The sequence below is a fragment of the Molothrus aeneus genome, chromosome 7, assembly GCF_037042795.1.
Source record: "Molothrus aeneus isolate 106 chromosome 7, BPBGC_Maene_1.0, whole genome shotgun sequence".
NCBI lineage: Eukaryota > Metazoa > Chordata > Aves > Passeriformes > Icteridae > Molothrus > Molothrus aeneus.
In genome coordinates, this window is record NC_089652.1 from 31,730,482 (window position 1) to 31,754,778 (window position 24,297).

General features: G+C 38.7%; 1 protein-coding gene across 1 annotated transcript in view; it reads right to left on the reverse strand.

Annotated features, from left to right (window-relative positions):
• Positions 1-24,297, reverse strand: part of NCKAP5 (NCK associated protein 5) — a 334,186-nt gene that overhangs the window by 158,350 nt on the left and 151,539 nt on the right. Inside the window, exon 4 of the mRNA XM_066553937.1 lies at positions 16,298-16,431. Within this exon, the coding sequence (XP_066410034.1) occupies positions 16,298-16,431 (134 nt within the window). The remainder of the gene's footprint in view (positions 1-16,297; positions 16,432-24,297) is intronic.

Sequence of the window (24,297 nt, forward strand, 5' to 3'; positions counted from 1 at the left end):
AATTATTATAATAAAAGTATCTAAATCATGGGTAAATTTAATTTGTGGCTTGCATAAATCACACATTGCTACATATCAGAGTTATGTGCTTTCCATGGCATGAAAAATTATGAGATTTCACATAAAACACAAAGAAGGAACAGCTCCTCTGACCAACATTCCAAGGTCTCCAAAAGGGGTCTAAAGACCTCTTAAAATTGATTGCACACAAGTATGAACTCTTTCAGTATATAATCAGCTTTATGAACTTTACCGTATCATTCATCTTAAATTCTCTCAGACTTAAGACAATCAATAAGAAAAGTTTCTCCAGAAAGATGCAATACCTGCAAACAGCCTCTCTTAGCATGAAATTAAAGTCAGGCTCCAGTGAGTAGGCTCTGCTGGGCACACTCCTCTGTGGCACGTTCCGGAACATTGCCGGTTCCTTTTTCTGACTTGGACAAATGACTTCTCACAAAGGGCTACTCAGCAACTGAGCTGCTTTTTAAAAAAGCATCAACGTGGCCCCACACTGAGCAGAGACTCTTCTGCATGAAGCCTTCATTACTCATACATTTCAAATCTGTTCCATTAGCACACGGGACATCAGAGCCACTCATTCTGTCTGGTGCTCTGTTCCAAAGTCAGCAGAGCTCCTGTTCCCACTTGCTGCTGGGGAAATCAGGCTTTTTCTTCACCACATGTTAGCCAGTGACTGACCTACATCAGGAAGAAGAATGAATCTTCCACTAATCCACATCCTAATAGCCAGACTTTCTTAAACCCCAAACAGGAAAGCCAGACATGTGACAAGAAGAGTTATTCCTGCCCCCACCTTTCATTAATATTCCTGTTCTTCAACTCCTTTTTTTCATATCCTTTTTTCCCTCTTTGCAAAAATACATCAGAGCAAATTAATGACATTTATAATAATTTACTGTGTTCAGAAATTAAAAAGATATGATCTGCCATTACTCTGTTTATCAGGAAGCGAGGTATCTCTGTTGCAGTATTTAATACAATAAACCTTTTAAATCAGCTTTAAAGAACTCAATCAGAACGTGCTTGCAGTGAGTAATATTCTGTACTGGACCTGCAAGTTGTTTATTGACATAGCATCATCTATGCCACATTGAATTTTGAAACCCAAACTTACACAGTGGATTGATTTTTTTTTCCCCTCTCCAAAGGTTCTTAATCCGATTTGGAAGCCTGCAGACTTAGATCAGGTGAGCAGAGCTTTCATCTTCTTGATTTGTGAGAAAACTGGTGCTGACTTAAAACTTCAGTGGACAGGCACCTTTGGAAATATGTGTCAGGTATTTTTCAATTTAGGGTCTTTAGAAAATTATTTGTAAAAGGTCTTGTATAATCAGTAGCATACTGGTGGTTAGACCATGGAGCTTGGAAATTCAGATAGAAAAACATTTTCCTGACATCCAACAGTGTTCTCTCCTATTTACCCCATTTTTCATGTTCAGTTTTAATACTTTTTAGTATTTTTAATATTAATTCAATGCTGCGTAATAGGCTTGATCAACTGCTACTTCCCTTTCTTTTTCAGGCAATGCCTGATGAAGAACTCAATCCTATTACACACCTTATGAAGTTCATCGGAGTCAAGATTGGGATCTTTTGTCTCAGGTGTGACATTTCTTTACTGAAAAAAAAAAGGATTTACTTTGCAAAACATTGTGAATTCTACAGATGAGAAGTCTCATGTATAAAAATGTACATAAATGTATGACAAATAAATTTGGTTTCCTTTACTAGTAGTTTCTTTGGCTGCCTCCACAGGATGCATGAAGATGGGGACTGAAATCCTCATCTCAGAAATTGGGTTATTTGGCTCTCAGCTACCCAGAGCAGCTGCTGGTGAGGCCCCAGGGACACCTCCTGCATCACAAACCCACGCAAGGGAGGCCCCCAGTCAATGCTGTAATGAAATCAAGACTTTTCCCTCTCAACCTTGCACTCCACTCATAAAAAAGGTGGCAAAACAAAGCCTTCTGTTCTGCCACTCCCCCTCAAAAATGAACACACAGATTTATCAGGTGGCCTGTTTATGAGGTTATTTTCTCAAAGGAGAGGAGCTGTTTCTACCCACATCCTACTGGGGAATTTAGTTTTGTTGTAAAACTCCTGAGGAAGCACTTCCGCCTGTTCTGAACACCTCAAATCTAAAAGAACCCTCAGAAACCCAAAAAATCCTGTAATAAATATTCCAAATGTGCTTTTTAAAATATCATTTAAAATTCCTGACAAGAAGCACTGCAGTATTTCCTTCCTCACTAAGCACAAGTTACCTGAATTTACCATTCTTGATTCTGGAGAGGGAGACAAGACAAAAGGAGCTGTCCCTTTCCCCACTCAGTTCCTCAGCACTGGCTGCTGTGGATCTATTTCAATAGGAGTGAGTTGGCTGGGTCAGAGCAAAGGCACACACTTTCTGTGCTAGAATCACTGTCTCTGCCCACAGATCCCATTTCATACCATAACTGCACAATTTTGATTAGTCACACCAGATTCAGGTGGACTGTGTTTTTTTGTTACCCACTCATCATTAGGAACACAACACCAAAACACATGCTGGGTTACCCCAGAGGTCCACAAGGCAGATTTTATGTAAGCATCCATGTACAACTACTCTCAAAGACATCAGGTCTGATGATCAGCCACTGAGCATGGGGTTAGAAATAATGGGGTCAGTAGCCACTTGAAACATTTTTATGGCTTCCATTAAATGCAATCTGTCTGTGAAAGACTCGACATCTGTTTAGAGTTCATTTCTGTCTTTTCATTTGTGCATTTTTTTCACCTGGTAGATGGACCAGATTTTCAGTTACCAAGGTTTTCTTTCACTGTTTAAATATTTCCCATCCTATTTCTTAATTCCATATATAATTTCACAGCAATAGTAGTTAGTGAATTGTTCAGAATTTATCTGTTGTTTGGCTGTGAAACGTCACTATTTTCATTTAGAAGACAACAGAGAAACAAATCCCAAGAGATTTTGAATCATTTTCATAATCTTCTTTTAAAGCCAACTGATTTAGGAACAGAAAAATAGAGTGAAACATGCTTACACAAATATTTCTTCAGGTCAGAAACAAAAAATTTTAAGCTATGAGTATTCTGAATTATTAGATCATATTGTTTATTACACTTGTATCAGCTTCTGCAACACAAAAAACAACCAATCTTTACAAATCTCTATTTCCATGGACCAGGAGGGCAAGGAAGCGATTATTACCATTTATGAAATTTTTTTCAAATGTAGATTTTAAATTTCAGACAGTGAGATTATCTCTCCTTGAAAGCACTGCTTCTCTTCCCAACATGCTTTGAGTGTCATTTCTGCAGGATCTGCATCTTCTTCACCCCAAGCAGTGCTGCAGCCCAAACAACCAGGGAGCTGGTGTCAATCCTGACCAGCAGCCCTGCACTGAGGAGCTCCCTGCAGTCCAGGGAATATTCCTTGGGGGAGCAGGGAATGGAGGATACACTGATGCAGACACCAGTTCTGGTGCTGTGTCACTCAATGAACACTCACACATCAGCTACCACCCCAATCTGGACTTACCCTGAAATATTTTGGTGGGAGAAGGAGTGTTGTTTTTCTTTTTTAATTTATCTCTGCAGCTTCACAGGCTGTTAGCTAACTGTAAAACCTGCACTTGTCTTGGAAAATTATAACAAAGCAGGTGAATCAAGTAAACTCTCAGAATAACTAAAATGTACTCTTGTGTATTACTTGCATTACCATTGCTGGTATGTACACACAACAGCAGATACATTTAGAGGTTTAACTAAAATTTTGAATACAAAACATTAGGAAATAAAAGATGATACTCATATGTTTTTGTTTTTTTTTTTAATTTAATCCCAATGCATTTATGAAATCAAGAGCAATATAATTTACAGAATAAACAGCAATGTTTTGGGTTTGTCTGTGCAGCAGAAATAAGCAGAACTAGCACAAGAATTGGCTGGCACTCTTTAAGCATTAAATTAATCTCAATACTGCAGACACAAATTTCTGTTAGAATTACATAAGAATATACAGAGACTAAACAAGATGCTTAAAATAAAATATATTCTTATCTACTATTTTTTTATCTATGGGATAAAAAAACCACTGGCCCACTTCAACTTAAGCATCAGAATGAAATCACATCCTCAAAGGAATTAGTTAAACAGTCCTAATCCTTGATGTTCTAAATCCAGCACTAACTCTCAGATTTTATACTGTTTAATCTGAACAGTGAAGGGGACCATCATCTAGTTCTCTGAACAACATGATGATTAACCCTTCAAAATGAGAATCAAGGCACAGACCAAAGATTCAAGAAGAAGCTTCCAAGATTCCAACACTGCATCAGTACATTTAACCAGAAACAGGACTAATCACAAGAGCATGCCCAAACAGCACAAACTCAGCAAATATCAGTCTGTTCTGAATGCAAGAATTAGAAAAATGGCCATTCAGAAACTCTGCTGGGTCAGTATATATTTGTAAAAAGAACCTGATAGAAGAGCAGAAACTGAGCAGTATTTATATGTGCTACAAATAGGAAGAGCTCAGTACAGAACAGGTGTGCAACAGCTGGACACAAATATTCTACAGTAGGCATGGTGAGACCATGGAAGGAGTATGTGCCACAATTGTTCCTGACAAGGTAAAGCTTCTTGACCTAATTTAGGCACAAAAATTTCTGGGCAACAAACACCTATCAAATAAGTAGAGCAAGTCAAGAAAATACAGAAAGTGAACTAAATTACCTGGTTATAGTATGAATTACAAATTGTTCTCCACCACAGGCACGTTGGTTTGTATTTGTAACTAGATTAATATCCACATTAAAATGCCAGATTATTGTAAACAGAGACTGTATCTTTTAGATTCAAAACATTATTAACTACTCAATAACCTTCATAAATGGAGGGGGGGGGAGGGTTTGAAGAACCTAGACAAAATAATGAAGCAGTGAATTTTTCTCATAGCAAAGTATTTCATTTCATTAGGACTCCATCAATGCCAATACTGTTCTATAGCATGTGCCAACCTAATGATAAAAGGTTATTTCAAATTTTCATATACTCCAGATGGCAATGATTCAGAAAGAATCTCAGTCTTTATTTCAGCAGGATTAGGAAACCTCTTATGACAGCCTCAATTGACATTTCTCATCCTGCCAGCACTACAATGGATCTTGGTGCCCGTGTTCCACACTGCAGTTGCCAGTATAATTGTACTATTACACACTGCTTGAGAATACACATATAGCACTGCAATAAACACTAAATATGTCACAAAATATGCAGCACAGGGCTCAAAGTGAAACACAGTCAAGTCTAGAACAGGAAAATATCATTCATTATTTTGCAATGCTATAAATTTCAGCTGAATGAAACCCAGACTATTTTAAATATTTTCACAAGGACACTCACTCAAGTACAAAACTAGTGAAACCATTGACCCATTATTCTCCCCAGTACAGACTAAAATTGTCAACAAATATTTCGGAAACAAATCCAAATGTTTGAAACTCAGCATTTTTTTAACATTTTACAGTAAATTCACACCAACATAAGAGACCCTCCCACTATACACTACTGCCTAGGCTTAGACAAAAGAAGCTCTTTTCTCAGTGAACAGCCAGGACTATGAAGTAAGAATAGAATTTGAGAGACATTTGCCTCTTAAGGAAGACATTGACAGCTGGATTGTTCTGTGGTTTTTCTCTGCACAGTTTGAGAATAAAAGCATAGCAGCAGCACACATTTGAAGTACTTGAGAAGATAAAGAAATACTTTGCCTTTAACAGAATTCATAAGATGAGATACACTTGCACTCAACAAGCCAATGGGAGGGATCTCCACTGTAGACCACTTTTAACACAAACTCACTTTGATGTGCTGTAATATTGACTGTAATTAAATCAATCAAGTCCCTGGCTTTTTAATCTACTGATTACCTTGCTCTGCCTTTACCTGCCTTTCATAAAGTAGTAGTGTTGGTCAGAACTTTGTTTTGTTACTGATTTTTCCAGTAAAGAGCAATATACACAAGGGCATTGTTACTTGCTTATAATCAATATGTGACCTATAAAGGATCAGCTTTCTCATGGTTAGTAGACACAAACTGGAAGGAATCTTCCAGATGAAGACAGTGCACAGCAATAAAAGCATAATCAACTCAGTGCCTACAAAAAGGCTTTAGGAGGAAGGATGAAACTTACAGCTAAAGACAGGAAAATTTTCAGTTTCCTTCTGATCAGGTGAGGCAGTGTCTCGACTCGTGCCACATTCATTCAATTAATAGACTGCAGCTTGCAGACACTGATAATACAGTTTAATAATCTAATCTGTACTCCTAGAGAATGAAGGCTCAGTTGAAAACACACAACTGGCTTGGATTTCCAGTTTTGGCATGATGCACACCTTTCTCTGCTATGTACAGACATGGAAAAATGGAAAATTAAATCCCACAGATATCGAAGAACAGAAACACTTGCAGAAAAAGGTATGTCAAGTTCTAAAATGCAGCACAACCTCCTGTGCCAAACAAGACTACAGAAATCCCTGTTCCATGCAGTATTAAGGCTCATGATCCCACATCTCCACCTAACCCCTTTTCTCATGACAAATGCAGCTCTTCCCTTGCATGCCACTTCCTTGCTATCTGGAGTGGTGGTGAGAACCAAGAAGAGTAAAATCCCTTATCTTTCTAGAAAGCAATTGAACAGGGATTCAATTATCATGGAACAAAATGAAGCAAAAGAAAAATCTTCTCTAAGGTAAAACGTAAACTAAGAGTATGCAACAACATCCTAAAGGGCTAAAAGTGTTTTCTACAATGTGACTTGTTCTGAACTGGATTTGCAGTTTCTCTGCATCCTTTTGCAGCACATCCCTAATTATCTGGTTGTCACAAGAGGAGCTCATTGTTTGATGCAATACAATATTCTACTGACATCCTTTTGACAATGTTTTCAGGATAACCTATCTGTAGTTATTACACTGCATGATTAGAAGATGGATGTTTTCTGAAATACATATTTAATTAATGATACTTAACACACAGCTTGACTGAAGGGTACAGTAGTGCCCAATTGGTAAAATTTGAGATTATGGGGCAGGCACTACACACAGAATTAAAGCCACATTAAACTGAAACAATCATTCAAATCAATCTACATTTGCTTACAGTATCTGCAAACTGAAGCACACATTATGACCAAAGATAATCACATTAAGATTTTTGGCAATGCTCTACAATAGAAGCCATCTGAAATAGAAGACAGTTATTGTTACTAAATGGTGACAGAATCCCTGTAGAGTTAGGAGTTATAACAATATTAGTTATGTAAGTTGAGGATGATTAATGATACTGCAAAAATGATCTAGATGGTAGCAATTAACCGTTTTACAGGCAAAGCCCACAGTAATTACTGAGATGCCTTTCTGCCACAAGCCAGACATACCTTACTCTCATTGTTGCATTTTTGGTGCAATTACCTGGCACCTTTCAGGAGCTCGTGGGGATCTGGTCCACCAATCTTCCTTAATTGTTTGAATAGTTTGAATCATGTCAGATGACTTAAAACTGTTTAATTTGTCCCTCAGTGTTTCATTCTTGCCTGTTTCTTTGCCAGTGATATTCCCTCTACTAAGTGTAGATCTAAATCTGGGAGAATCAAAAGAGGGACCTCACAGCTGTCCTTGCAGATACTGATGGACTAAAACAATGCATCTTTTCTTTTTCAAATCCCATTTTCTCCTCTATATGATATATGTCAAGAAAATGAACAAGCAACATCCGTGCAGCTGAAACAAACTCCTTATGCATTCAGGAGATAAATCCCTGAGGACAGACTTGTAGAGTAACCATGAAAATGTAGTATCAGAGTAAGGCATGAATAATTAGAAGAACTAGGTCTATAAACCAATAAATATAAGGAAAAAATTCCATCCTGTTCTCTTAATGTTTATCATATACCCTGAGAAGCAAAACTCCACAAGAGTCTGCATCTAGCACAATATCTTTTCAGCTTTAACTATAGTCACTGCAACCTTTAATAATGATAATTGAAATGTGTGCACAGAGGCAAACAGACCCAAAATGTTTTGGTAAAACAATAAGATTAAAACTAAATTTTTAAGTTGCCCTGTCCAAATTTGAGCACTTAAAAACAAATGAACTGCTGCACAACCTGTTACATTAGAACAATATTGTGGAATAATTACAAGTTCCAAGATAAAATTAAAATTACAATAATAATTCTCCTGTGAAACAATCCAATCTATGCAGACTACGAATTGCTACTAGGTTGAAAAAATGCATTACCACCTCAAGTCAGGCAGATAAATAATTCTATTTTCATTACTTAGTGGAGATACTTAAAAGGTTATGCAGAGCAGGATGAAAAACTGATTATATTTGCAGATTATGTATTGGTCACATTCAAGGACCAGCTCTTTACCAGCATTAGAAAGCCAGCTATGCAAACTGTGGTAAAGATATGATTCCACAGAAGTTTCTTGCTGAGAAGAGCAGAAGTCCCAGTCTAAAGAGCCCACCTTGGGTACAACAGGTGGTATCCAGACAGGGACACCTTTGTGCCCATTTTCTGTACTGTTCTTGTACCGCTTTCCTTTAGAGTACTTTTGTGAAAGGCCTTTTCTCCTCCCTGCCTCATACATACTCCAAAACCTGGCTACAAATTGAGACAAAACTAAGTATTCCTCTATTACTCTACTCAGAGAGACAACAGTCAGGATTTCATGATCTTCTCCTCTTTCCCACAAATTGGTATCTTTCTACTATTTAAGGTACTAAACTCCCAAAAGTACTTGGAACACACTTTTCCTTCTGCCCTTAATGAGAGATGAATCATAGAATGGCTTGGGTCAGAATGGTTTGGGTTGGACAGGACTTCAGAAATCACCTACTCCCAACTCCCCCACCATGGACAGGGGATGCCACCCACTAGATCAGAATCACAGAAGTCACCCCAGAATCTTAAAAAGGATGAGCACTTTTCAGCATCAGACCTTTATCCGCTTGCAATTAAAATGGGAATGAGGCTCCCTGGTTTAGTTTGATGTAAAACTGTAATGGTAAAACATAGACTCAGTCAACCAATGAACCTTTGAAGATTCATGTTCATAAAAGAGAAGTATAACTATGAAGATCATTTGACTTTATGTCAGCTTTTTAATCATATTATTCACTCATGGTTTAATTTGCTCTGTGCCTACCACCATCAATCTGAATGCACACCACTGCCCATTAATGTTACATTTACAGTTTACAAGTTTTATAGTGCAGAAAAATTACTAAAACAAGCCACCACAAGCATCGAGCAGGAAAACAACCATAAAATCTGTGATCATGAACTCACATTTCTCTCTGATCCATTAGTAAAGAGGAACAGTCTATAATCTGAAAATTTCACATTGAGCGTGGGTTTTCAATCCTTTGACAAAAGAAACCACAAGTCTGAGAGGATCAGTGATCTAAAATGGGATGAATCCATGCGGTTTGGGTAGCAATTAAAGCTAATCATGAAATCAGAGGATCAGTCTTATTGATATTGATTTTAAATGTGTGTGTCTTACTGACTCTCCAGGGCCAATACTCACTTTGAAGAAATCAAAGTGTGGACACAGAAATCAAAGTGTGGACATCTCATGTGTGACTTAGTGGAGCATAGGAAAGACCCCAGACTGTGCAATGGAGGTTTGAAAATTGTTCCATAACCTCCATATCAGGAAGGGATCATTAATAGAAAGTGCCATTGTACAACCCAACAGGGTAGGACAAGAAGGCAGAGAGACATGGTATTACTGGGTTGGTGTAAGAAAAAACTCTGCTGGACAATCCTGTAGCTCAAATGATGCTTTAAAAAAAACCAAACAGCCTTTTATTTTAGCAGACATCCATGACAGAGCCTAAGAGAACATTTGTTCTTTGCTGGCCTTTTTTCTCACCTGCTCTTACCTAGTTTAAATTTAATCAATTTATGGGGACATAATTTCTATTTACACTGATTTCTTTGAATTGCTGGGTTCAAAAAGGTAAATGACAACAAGGTTTCAAAGGTGACTCTCCATAATATTATTTCACTGTAAAGATTTAAGGTTTTTATCACCACACTGTTTGGTATTTCCTCCATTTCCTCTTTAATATTCTTTGCTATACAGGTATTATGAAATGTAGATATTTTTCAAAAGACAAAGGTACACAGTCTAAAGTAAGGAATTTCCCATGTTCAGGTTCAGAAAGATGGATCTGATTTTTACATTAATAAACTACACTTGAAGACTTCTATCCCAATGAAGCAGGAAGCAGAATATTATTTCATGTCTGAGAAATCAGTAAAAGGCAATAGATGCAAACTTGCAGAAATACAAGCATGATGCATCCTGTGAGCACACAGACAAACACAAGCCAGACACAGGATTTCCTGAGCACACAGATCACCATGCTTTTGCCTCTGGAAGATACAATTACCAATTTCCCTGGTCCCATGCAAGAAGCTTTCAGGAGCTAAGGGCTGTCAGGAAATACCACACATGATTCACCAGTGCACTGGGTACTGAAACAGGGCTGGCTCTTCATGTAGCCTCAGTGCCTTCAGAGTCCACAGAAAATGGAGAACTGCAGGTCCTTTCCTGTGCATCTTGAATAACACCTGGAGCAAAGCAATCCTTGGCTCTCTGAAAGTGCTACACAAGTCAATATACTTCAGGCAATAAAATCTGCTACAATTTCTGGTCCTGGCAGGAGTTCTGTGTTTCAGGTTTACCCTGGTTCTTCAGTTGCTCTCTGCAGTCACTCTGAGCTCATTGCTTTTGTTCTTTCTCAGCTTCAGTATGAAAGTATTATTTCGACCTGATGGTTTCTAATATGAGAATGACAATTTTGTTTTTGAAGAAAACTGAGCCACCACACTCATTGAAGGTATTTCTCATGTGCATGTACTTTCAAAACCATCATATTCATACACTGAACTAAAGAGTGGAAAAAAATGGGTCTAGTATCAAAAATGACAAAATTTTCATTTTACTTTTTGTTGGTAAAACAACAGGAAACCAGCATATTTAGTACAAAGCAGCCCAGAAACTGATGGGGTCAAACTCCATAAAAACTTCAGACAGTCTCCTCTTTGGGCTTAGTTTCACAAGTTTAGTAAAGCCATTCCTTTATTTTCTGTTAGATGAAAACTATTCACACAAAAACTCCTGGATCTTAGAATGGTTCTTGACAGTTCTGAGTAACTGTTATAGATGAAATATGTACCTAAGTGTTGTAGATGCACATAAATAAAAATTCTAATGTAATCACTCCAACAGTGTTAATCTAAAAGAAACTTCATTCTTTAACTCTGTCAATTCTAATCAGAAGGTAAGATCAATACCCTAAGCAGTAGGTCAGAGCCCCAGCAAAGCAGCATGCACACCATGTCCTGAGGCTTGTAGAGCTCAGCAGCTTCTCCCACAACCCTGACACCCACCCTGCTCCTCAGGTGGAAGAGCCAAGAGTGAAGGAATGAAGTTGTATCTGGGAAGAAGGTATGGGTGGGAATAAATGTTTTTAGTTTTGTCATTGTTTATTGCTACCCTACGCTATATCTAATTAGCAATAAATTAAATTAATCTTTAACAAGTCAAATCTTTCCCCTTAATGGTAACTGGTGAGTGAGCTCCTGTTCTTTTTTGCTATTCTTTTCTCCCCCAGCTCTCTTGAAGACAGTGAGTGAGGGAGTGGCTGGGTGGGCACCTGGCAGCCACTCAGGGCCAGCCTTCCCCATGTTTGACAGTGCCCATCCTGCAGCTGGCAGCAAGGCAGGAGAAGATGAACAGGAGAGACACCCCAGACATGGAGAACTCCCTTGTGTGTCACACTCACTCACCAGTTCTCCTCCTCATGACATTTCATACAGGATCAGCTCATAAAATCCAGTGGTACCTAAAACCACAGGGCAGGATGATAAGGTCAGCCTTTGATACAGACTCCATCTCTGGCCCAATTCTCGTACAACACCCCTACACACAGGCCATGCAGGGAGAATGACAGGAGGTCACTGCAGAGCTACACAAAGGAGAATTGCAGACAACTTCCTCTGTAATGTCCCTCTGAGAAAAGGACAGAGCACCTCCTCACCCCTGCTATGACAGAATCAAAGGAATGCCATCCACGGCTGCCAGGAGAGCATTTTAATCTCCCCAGAAATTAGAATCAAATGTTATTAATGGTTGACATTAGGCAAGGTGACCAAAGAGCTCAGCTGGTGTGTACTTCCCAGACATGGCCTCAGTTGGGTGTGGGTTACCAGCCATGGCAGTAAGGCCACACAGGTGAAAGCAGGTGTGACCTCCAGATTGAGCAGATCCTGGATATTACAATGTGATGCCTCCACATCAACATGCTGATGCAATGCATAAAAATGTCCTTATCACAGCTGCAAGGAGAACAGTTATCATTCCCACTCACCTGTTGACAAGACAGAGTGGAGCTAGGGGAATTACAATAATTGGAAAATACATGAAGGATGTGCCTAAACCTACAACCACACTGTTCTTTTATGCCAAATGTTGTAGCAGTGATTTTTCCCTTGTCAGAAGCAACAGGCTTAACCCTACACTCAATACTAAAGGGAGGGGAATATACAGTCTAATGAGAATTGCACTCATCCCATTCACAGGGCCCTGGCAGATCAAACAAGGATCATTTCCTACTTTTCCAATAACATCTTAAAGCCTGAGGCAATTTTCCAGTCACAGACATTGGTACCAATAAACAACACAACTTTAACTGAAATAGTTTTTGAAATTTACCCAAAAGGGATTTTAAGATTTGATAATGGGGTCTTCCATTACTGTTTCCAAATACACTTTATAATAGTGTTTATTGAACTTGTTTCATTCAGACCAAAATAGTGATCAAAGTAACTTAAGTAAAGCTACTTTTACTGCTTTCACATTTAATCACAGTTTAGTCACCTGAACTGTATGCATTCCACAGACAACAAGTTCTACTGCTTACTGATGTACAGCAGGGAAATGCAATCAATTTATATTGTGTCTATTAGTGTGCTTTTTACAATGATACCATAAATCACACCTACTGCTGTGGGCAGAGTTGCTGTATTTCTGCTCCTACTGTTGCAGGAAAATGCTGAAAGCAGGAAAAGCACAGCTGAAACCAACAACAAGGAGGTAAATGAGACACAGTGTACAACAACAAAAAAGGGAAACTCAGACTGCATGGCACTGTCTTGGAAGAAACTGGGCTGATTTCTTTTTATAGGGTAGATCTCTGTGCATTTAAGAATTGTACAATGCCATGCCAAAAAGAACCTTATGGAATTTAACAGTGGCAGCGAAGCAACAGATCTCAGTGGGTTTAAGAAAGAAAACATCAAGTATTTCAACTCAAGGCGAGATTATACTATGGCAATGTAAAGATAACAGCATCCAACTACAGTGTAAAAACCCAACTTGAGCATTAAATATTTTTCCTGCAAGGTTTCTCCACACCTCAAACATATTTCATTGCTAATAAAATTAAAACGCAGATTTAAAACTACATGGACACACGTTACAATTCTGGAAAAGAAACTTCAGTTTAAAAGCTCTTTCAGCAGGTGTCACATATTTATCAAACTAACTACTGTGTCACATTAAGGCTCTGGCAGATTTATGCAGGTGTTAAGAAAGAGAACTTCGATTTATTTCAAACTACTAGGCTGAAATATTGCTTACTTGGTAACAAGAGAAACTTCATTCAATAAGAAACCCCTCACCTTCTGAAGTCCTCCATCTCAAACCATATGCTCATGTGACAGATTAGAGTTTCCCCACAATTTCATTTCGGAATAGGGAGTGTTGCTCTCCTGATTACAAAAGTCAACTTACAGATTACCACCAACTATTATATTTCATTCTTTCCATCATGCAAAGAAAATAGTCTGAAATGTAAAGAAATATGTAGAAAACATGTAGAAATGTCTAGGTAAATCCTCTCAGTTCAGGAATTACAGATACTTAAAAGATTTATGCTGTAGTATATGTTCTTACATATCCATATCTGAAAGATAGAATGTTTGAGTCCAAAATATTATTCTCTAGTCATCTTCTTCACTTGTTTTTAACATTTCCTCCCATCATCATTTGTCTTGTCCTGTTTAATTGTGCTCAAATTAAGCAAAGGTTGCAAATCCTTCAAACAATACAGAATCTCTAGGCAGCACAAGATTATCCAGCTTCCAGTTCCACTGTTTGTTCAAACAGGATAAGAAAAAATAGACTCATTTAGAGAGAAAGTCTGTTTGTGTAAGCAAATATCTTAATATTCTACTAAAAATCAGCAAAAATAACCCTTAATATTCATCATAATAAAATGTTGTAATATAAAACAAAATATTTAAGTGACATATTCTCTTCCTAGAATCTGGCCTACACTAAAATAAAGCCACAGCCTGATGAGGCCAGCAGGAATTTTCCTCACTGGAATAACATGGCTAACCAAGCTGCCATTAATGAAAGATGATATTTAAGTTTGCCTTCAAACAGTTTAGCCAATGTGCAGACAGCCTTAAAAAGAACATAATGCTGATTTAGAGGGCCTTCACCTTTATCTAAATCAGAGGGACAGACATAAAGAGACAAACAACTTTAATTCTAAGAACTTGTGTCCCTCTGCTTCTCGATAGACCCAAGCACGCTCAACTGCAAATAGAAGTGAAAGAAAAAGAATGGATTAATTTGAAGATAGTGGACTTCAGGGATCCTGACTAATAAAATAGTTTTTCTTTTCAGAAACACAGTAGAAATGAATCAGACCACTGCAGTTCCACAGGAATAATGAAGAGCTCTCTTGAAAAGATCTGAATATGCATCAGTTAAAATTTTATGAAGGTACTGGGAGCATCACTCTGGAGACTGGCTCCCCCTCACCCCTTCTTTTCTTAACCATGGCTCCATCACCTCCAAAGTTAATTTCACAGGTTTCTAGCTATTGCAGCAATAATACTGTTCTAAAATCAAGACCCCAGGAAATTCTTCCTTAAACAAAGATTGATATACTATAGAGCAAAATATTCTAACCAGGAATACTCATGGGGTGGATTTATTTTGTGTACATTACTCCAGGAGTCTCATCAGAATAAGTAAAATTGAAACCGAGGATCAATGAAGAGGAAAAACAGAAAACTAAAAAAGAAATATCCTTAGCATTTTTAATGGAGATTTCAGAATTAACTGAACACTAAGGACTTTTGAAATAGTTTTTTTGAATTCTGCAGAGAATTAATGCAAATTTTTCCAAACACAAAATAACAGAGGAGAACAAATTTTATTAATGCTGTCAATGGTTTTTGCTGTGTTGCCTAGAAACCCAGATTCAAATCAGAGGAGCAGCATGGCAAACACCAAGGAAATAAGGAAAAAACCACAAAAAATGCCCAAAGCAGAAAACTCTAAAACCCCCAAGAAACCTAACCAATAATAAAAAAAAAACCCTCCAAGTTTTTTTAACCTTAATTAACTGAACTTGAATTTTTAACACTTCAGTGCTAAGGGAAGGAGTTAATATTCAGCCTTGATGGAAAATATACATGAAATTCCATTGTCTCTTTTGATTTTTTGGATTGTTTTGTTTCTGTGCACATGACCAAAACAATGAAAAAAATCCATTGGCTGTACAAGATCTCATCATGCATCATGAAAACAATAAATAACTCAAATCCTTACTATTATCATACGAATGGTTTGTGTTAATCTCTGTTCTAAGCTGGTTCTCTTGTAAATGGAGCTCTGCTCTAGCCCAAAGCTTTGGCTCAGGAAGATGCAGGAAAAGATTTGAAGCAGGTCCAAGCAGGATGAGCTTGCCCAAAGGATTTACTTTTTCTTCCTCTCTTTATTCAGATTGATCAAACCCATTCTTGCTTCCAAGACACAAACAGCCACATGCTGACTTACCAGTGGCATGCACTTCTTGAGAAGTGAAGACCTACACTTAGAAAATTATTGGGAATTCTAGCAAACACAAAATCTCTAGAAATGAAAATTTTCACCACCCCATAAAATGAGGGCATAAACCTCTTAAGTATTCCAACAATCATTTAGCCAAGAGGCTGTAATGTTCATGGAATTTCTGAGGGAGAGCAGGTTTTGCCTTAGATTAGATCCATTTGAGTTATCAACAGGTCTGGAAAAGGATGTTTCTGCCATAGAAAGGCAGAAACCCCCTGCACCAAAGGATGTTTCTGCCATCTTTTGGATGTAGTTTACTGGTGGTACATACCTGGAAAACTGCTCCTGCAGCCCCCGCATCTGGGCTCTGCTCCGCTCCGACTCCAGCGTCACCTCCCGTAACCTTTTCTCACTCTCCAGTCTCAAATGTCTTTCTTCCTCCAACTCATGTATCAGCTTCTCACGCTGAAATGCCATAAAAATTTATTCATTAATTTTACACAAACCACACTTTTAGGAAAAAAAAAGAGATTTAATTTGGTAAAAGTCATCATAAAATCAAAACAGTCACCCTACGAATCCAGTGCCATCTTTATTGCACAGCAATGTTACAGAGGGAAGAATTTTTTCAGAATATCCCACCACACTGAGCTACCCTTCCTCAGCTCACTCATGGATGTCATCAGATTGAAAAACAAACACCCACCCTCTCCTTCAAAGTGTTTTTCCTTTACTTCCATTCCAAATAAATACAAAAAAATTATATTTGAGGTCTGTGACCCATCTTTCTTGAATGCAGACATAGGAAGAATGAAACAAATCAAGAGGTCAACTTGTCACCCATCCCTGAATGTTTCAACCTCACAAGGAGCAAATGAACCTGATTCTGCAGCCACTGCTTTTCTTGTTTTGGCTGAGAGAAGGATCCCTATCAGCAGAACAGAGTTTATTTGAATTTACTTAGTGAAATACTACGATAATGAATACGTTTTTAAAATCTGAGTACAAATTAAACCAATACAAGAATGATAAAAGTGTCATTAATGTTACTAACAGCTCTCAAAGGCAAGTAGGACATGGGTTTTGCTAATTCTTAAAATGTAGGACCCAAAAACCCAACCCACACCATCCTAAATCTACATATGTCATGGCCTAACCCTTTAAAAGAAAAAAAACAAAAACAAAAACCAAAAAAAAAAAAATCATCATATAAAGGGTACCTAAAGATTTTAAAATCTTAATTCAATAGTGGCTAAATATGATTTAAGAGGAGCATAAAAATTAACCTAAAATTATTAAAAATGTTACTGCAATTTAAAAAAATGTATTTATAGGCTTTTCCATGTGACCCCTGTTAAACAGAAATGAAGTGAAATTAAATTTCCTCCTTGTGAATTTAAATGAGAAAACAAATCAATAAAACCCCCAAGGATTTTACGTGGCACTACATTATTCTCTGTCAGTGGTGGGGTTCCCATGTCCAGGAACAGCTTAGGTCACTGTAAAGCTACAGTGGGTTCCCCACCCATCTGCTTCATGCCTATGGTGCAGCGAGATCTGCAGCCTCTCAGACAGCCTGATGTAATTCCATGTCTGACCTCAATTTTCATGGCATACCTGCTAAAACGTATATAAAAATTAACCATACAGTTTCATTAGTAAATAACAGAGGGAACTTAGAGAGAAGCCATTAAATGGGAGAGACAGGCTATTTGTACAAATCTCACAGCTATAAATCTTACTGGATAATAATTTACAATAGCAGTAACCAGGGGACCAAAAATATGAACATTGCCAAGTGGAAAACGGATCTTAAAGACAGTGATAAATAAGCAGATGCCACAAAGGGAGGCTGCAAAGGTTTAAATGAAATATCTATATGCTTGTGAAAAAATAGGGGGAATTACTCAGAGAACAGAGAGGTTCTGTCTGGTTGGCCATATGTAATGCCTGGAAAATGGAAAACTGCACAAGAAGAAACAAATTACTGGCAAATAAATACATTGTTCTAACTGAATTATCTAATCACTGTCCTTAGTGTTACATAGCCACGTCCTGCCAGGTGCTGAGTAATCCTCAGTTTCTGCCACAGGAGAAAGAGCAGAGAGTTCAGCACCAGGCAGAAGACAGCACTTGGCTCACAGAGGCTAACTCAGGTTAATGATCTGGGAGGAATATTCACAGCAGTCAGTATTGCTCCAGCTTCGATCCCATCAATGCCAACTTCAAAATGATCCTGCTCCAGGAACTCTTGCTGAATGCTGTCAGCATCTTCTCTCGTAGGGAAGCTTCACTGCTGCTAAAGGGGCATCTAGGACCACCCAAATCAGTGGGTAACAAGGAAAATGACATAAAAGAAATATAGAACTACCACCTAGGACTTAAGAAAAGCTTTCAGAAGATACTGGTGTCCACAGAAACTATGCTTAAAACCAAATATGCAGCTGTTCCTTCAGGAACTGAGAAGCCACCTAGCAGGAAACTCAGGTGCTACTATGAACACCTGAGTGGCCAAGCTGACCCAAGGCTGTGCCTGAGAAACCTGACACTGTAAAGCTAAACTACCACAGTGGACTGCAAACCAGAGATTCAGCCACACCTTCAAGGCTTAGTCAGCATCACAAGGATCTTATTCAGCCACAATGATTTTATTCTGATACAGCAATGTCACAGCACAGGCCACGGTCAAGACAGCAATGACACACAGAGCATCATCATACAGTTTCAGAAGGCTTTAGGCATTCACCCAAACAGAGTAACACCATACCACATCAAAAAGCTTCAAGCATCTGCCCTTCTTGTTCTTTAGCCCAACCTTTTACAGCCCTCATGTTGATGCACTGCACCTGTGGGCTCTCTGTTCCCTTTGGTGGTTGGTCAGTGCCCCTGGGCACCCCATGGCTCATTGCTGTCAATGCTGTTCTCCTGCTTTTCACAGCTGTAAAACCATGTTTTACATGGTTTACAGATGAGGCTGGGCCTTCCCCACTCCCAATTACCACAAAGTGTGTACCTACACAGCAACTACCTCTGCATGTCTGCTATTCTGACCATGCTCTGGTCCCCAAATAAATCTTCCCACATGATGTACAAAGCCAGATCTCCACAGGGAGGACAGACAAAAAGTGAGACTCTAAAAAGCAGATGAGTCTCCTGTTCTGTCCTGCAGAAGGTCTGTGCTGTACCTACAGCCACGCTCCTGCTCATCACAAACCCTCACCTTCTGGAAGAGAACTGCATAGACAGCACAGATTCACAAACCCAAACCTCTCCCTACAGGTCAAAGAGCTGTACAAGCTATTTCTAAGTTTCATTTACCTCTTGCTGATAGGTCAGAGAATGCTGTTGCTGCCATTTATTCCTTCTATTCACATGGGGAAGGGTGTGTGATAACACACATCCTACACAAAGAGATCAGCAAATCCACATGGGGACTTTCTTCTTAAGAAGAAGGAATGTAGGAATTACCTGAAGAAAAGTACTTTTAAACGAGCAACACATGTGCATTACAAGAACAATAACATCTCAGGAATGAAATCCCTAAACAATAGGAACTTCTGGAATGAGCTAAACGTCCAGTTCCAATTCAGCCACCTCATGGGCAAGAATTACAACACATTATTAGTTATATGAGCACATACCTTTGCTGTACAGAACTCCTGCTCCTTTCAGGTTTAGGGATGAACAACAAACCAGTCACAGGGCAATGAGACCAGAAACAACAGCACTGACCTATGGCCCTGAAACCCTGAGTTCTCTTCCTAGCTACCAAAACCCTCCTGCATGAATGGGGCCAAGACTTGCCCACAGGACATCTGCACAGCAACAACACCATCAGCCCTCACTGCCAGGATTCTTCACAGGAATTTATTGGCAACCTTGTAGCACTTCTGCCATTTCTTGCAGGCAGAAAGCAGATCTGCTTTCAGCCAGATCACAGACAGTAAATACTGTGAAGTGGGGAGAAAAAGGTGCAAGAGACCACCCACACTTGGGAAGTTTTCAGTCTGCAGGACACAAAACACTAAAGTATACTACATACAGAAAATAGCTCCCAGCAGTAGTGACCTTATCCACCATAAAAGAGAACTAGATTTTTATTCAAACTCAGAAAATCCATAATGAAGTGTCAGAAGAGAGAAGTGAGCCTAACATACAGAAAGGCCAGGATTAAAAAGAGATTTTTTAGATTTTTTTTTGTCTCCTGGAAGAAGAAAAAATATCCCTGAACTTTGCAGGAATTTTGTGCTGACATAATAAAATTTATAGGCTCCTCTGTGCTAACCCCACTTTATTCTTGTGCAAAAAAAAAGGTGTGAGAGAAGAAATAAACAGAACTGGTTAAAGGTTTTATAGTGAATATAAGTTTAATAGAAAGAAATAGAATTAGCATGCTATGTGAAGAAAAGGTTGAATAAAAAAAGTGTCATGTGAAATGCTTCAGTTCATTTTAACACTAGAAAAATCATTTCCATCTTCCAATGAAGTTATATATTCCCACTTGCCTCTATCTCTTTAATTCTTCTTTCCACAGATTCTTCTTTCCACAAGCTCTAGCTCAAACTATTTTTCCCTGCTTCCCCTCATTGCCTTCTGCAGCACAGCTGTACCCTTCCCTTCTTAGAAACATAACCTTTACTTGATTCTTGCTTCCCCTTTTCAGCCTCCCCAGAGAGCCTGACTTTCATCACACCACCCAGTCAAATTCCTGATAACCTTCCAAACAGGCAAAAAATTCATGTGAACAAACTAGAGTGAAAGACAGTGTTAGCAAACTCTACTGATACTTTCGTGCAAGTACCGGAATATTTTAGCACAGAACAAAGTTTCAGGGGCTGCTCATTATGCTCCTGAGCCAGAGCCTGCACTTCAGCAAGCTCCTTCTTGTGTAGCTGTGGAAATGTTCGTGTCAAAATGTTTCATTCCTCACCCAGGCAGGGACATGCACCTCATGTTAAGTCATCTTCTAAAAGTTAAGGAAGGAATCCAATCTGAGCTACTCGCGATCAAAACAAAACACGTGAGAACTATTTATAACTAGATTGGAAGGAACGCGTGTGTTTGACAGAAAAATGGGATTTGTTCCTCAGCACTCCATGAAGAGACCAAGAGGCACCATTTATTCTCAGAGTCACTGGTTAATAGCTGTGCTCACAGTCTAAGGACTACCCCTGTGCAGCCACACAAGTGTCTGCCAAGAGGAGCTCAACCATTTGAGTCTCCCTTAATTACCCTGGGATGTGCCACAAATGTCAGCACCCGGCTCTTCCACGTTCTACCAGAGTGCAAATGTCTGGTGTGGAGAGTGAGGAACTGTGAGTGTGGATGGGGCAGGTGGCAGCCTGGAAGGCAGACATGCACATGGTGCTGTGGGGTGAGGGATGCACAACAGGTCCTTTGCTTCTGAACAGCCTGACACCAGCACACAGAGGGAACGTGTGGCACAGCAGGGTTTGGCACAGAAATGCTGATGTCTTACCTCTTTTTCATTTCAGGGCTATTTCATTGTTAACTTTAAAACTAGACATGGATGACACTAAAGCCTTCCAAGTCAGGGTCTTGGAGTTTTACCTCCTTTACCTGTTACTGCAGGTAAATTCATCAAATGTCTCATCAGAATGGCAGGACCAACTTCATGAAAATACTTCTCAGAGAACTACTTGGTGATTTCTCCTCATTAGGGTCAAGCATTTTAGTAACTCAAGCAGATTTCTAATTCTTCATCTCCTTGACTTTATCTTGGTGTACAAACTTTTTTGTAATTTTTTGTACCCTATGTCCTGCTGAGGATGGGAAGCAGAAGCAAAGCTGAACCAAGGCTAAGGTCAGCCTACCAGACAGAGCATTTTCTTTTTTAAGTTGTTAATTTATCTTTCACATAAAAAAAAATCATACCATCATAATCAATAATTTTATCTATAAGTTAAAGAAAAATGTGTCTGTGTGTCAAGATGACTGCAAGTGAAGAATTAGAGGTGTGGGATACCACACACACCATGCAGGCTGTACAGGGCATTGTTATCCATCAGGGACAGCCCAACACTTCCATTAGGAACTGCTTTCTCCTCCTTCTGTTTAGCTTATCCTTGCCTCTTATGAAAAGCAGCTCTTCAGAACAGCTAGATATAACCTGACTGATTAGTACAAATATCAAAAATGTCTTAAAAGGGGCACACATGAAATCTTATCGTTAAGGTTATACTATAAGTAGGGGAAAGAGCTACTGATTAAGTAGAAATAAGAATCCTCTGGTCTTGAATTTGTTCTTTGCTTCCTCTGTGCATCATAAGAAAGGGTTTACTATGGTGCTGCTAATTATGCAAACATGGGACCAATATTTTGTCAAAAAAAGTCTACATGACAATATTTAGCACAGGCTTAATGTTGCCCAAAATCAGGCTAATAACCTCCACATTAAATTTTTAACAACTACTTTAAAGCATTTGCTAAAGAGGGTCACAATTTCTGTGTAATTAATATTGATTTCAAACAGATACTTTGCAATGAATTTAAATGATGGGAAGAAAAGATTAAAATATTTTTTGGTTTAGAGTTTGAAGTACAATTAAGTTATTGCAAACCCAAACTGAGTTTTTATGTATTTATTTTTAATGCATTTTCTGATGCTGTTTCTCTGATACCTTGCCATAAAAGTCATAATTTAACAGACTCATAGCCTGGTTTACAACACAACATCCCACGAGCCAGAGAGAATGTATACACAGAGTAGACAACAAAGACAACTGAATGAAGCAAACAAATAGCAGCTACTAGAAGCACATTAAAATTAGTTTTTCTAGCAAAGTCAATGCCAATACTCTTATGAATAAATGTGCTCATTCAAAGTATTCAAGCCTACTATTTTATCACCCTTGTATGCCCTTTTGAAAGACTGCTGCAGGCAGGAGCCATAGAACAGTCTGGGACAAGAGATGAGAGAGGAATGGTGAAGCAGTTCCATTTTTCAATAATCAATTATGAAATATTAATTGAAATAGAAACTGGGATTTGCAACTTGGTCTCCCAGTTGGTTTAACAAAGTAACTCATTCTTTCTGATGCAATGAATCTTTAATTCTCCCAACAAAATGCCTGGTGATCAAATGGTATTTGTTCAAGTGCCACAAAATACACCTGAGTCCCAGCTGCTCATGGCCCAAGCAGCTGGGGAAAGGGAAGTACAAATGTTCCTTGTGTTACAGGTATTTTGTAAGAGCTTGTGTTTGGGCCTTGCAAATCAAACAGATCAAGGTGGTTCTCCCTCATCTCTCTTACACAGAAGGAGGGTGGAATCCCTTTGGTGAGATTTTCCTCCCTCTCCAGAGGCAGGTGGACCTGCTTGTCACCCTCCTGCAAAGCCCAGTGCTCTCCCCCCAAACTCCTCATGTGCAACCTGGTCCCAAATCCAGCACACAGGCTATTACAGTCCCCTATTTGAACCTATCTCACCCACAAATGACAGGAAAGAAATGTGATTAAAAACCAGAGAGCATATACCATTTTTTATTTCATCACGAATTGCACTGGGTACTGTATTTTTGTTCAAATTAAAATGAGTCAAACTTCAGTGTCCTTTGTTTGCCACTCATCGATCCCTGTTAAACCAAATGTTTCTCATTCTGTAATCAATACTTCTCTACAAAAATAAACCCAGGCACTGACAAACAACTTTGCAGAACATTGCAGCATTCCTTGTAGTGGACTTTGTCAGCATGAAAAAACATTCCCCCATAGAATGGGGAGAAAAGAAGTGCACTGCTTATTGTGCTTATTACAACTTTTACAGGCTGCTTAAAACTGAATTATTTTACTGAAGAAAGACTGATTAAATTAATCAGCTATTGGAGGCAGGGCTTTCCAACAGTGGCAGTCAATATGCCTTTGTCCCTCATTACCTTTTTCAGCTACACTGGGAATACTGACAAACACACTGAAACATCCAAAGCCTTCCCAGGGATGAAGTTACAGGTGTATTTAAAGCACAGTGAAGCACTGAAGTGAACACAGCAATAACAAACACTTGGAGGGTTCATGGAAGGAGAAGTAGCTTTACTTCCAGGTCTCTTCAATATAAGAAAGTTAATGGTGAGGTTCTGTGGCTGCTTTGCAATCAAAATTAATTTTTTCATTTCACCTTTCACCTGACAGATTTGTACTACAGAGGCTAAGAAAGACATTGCCTTGGTTTATATTAAATCTCTACTTTTCCCCCCAATCATTTTATGATGTAACCATTTTTCTTAAACTTATTCCTGCTACAGCTTTGCAACAGTAAGATATAAATAGTATAAAAAGCAGTATCCTAATTTTAGTCTGGTATCTTCTAGCTTTT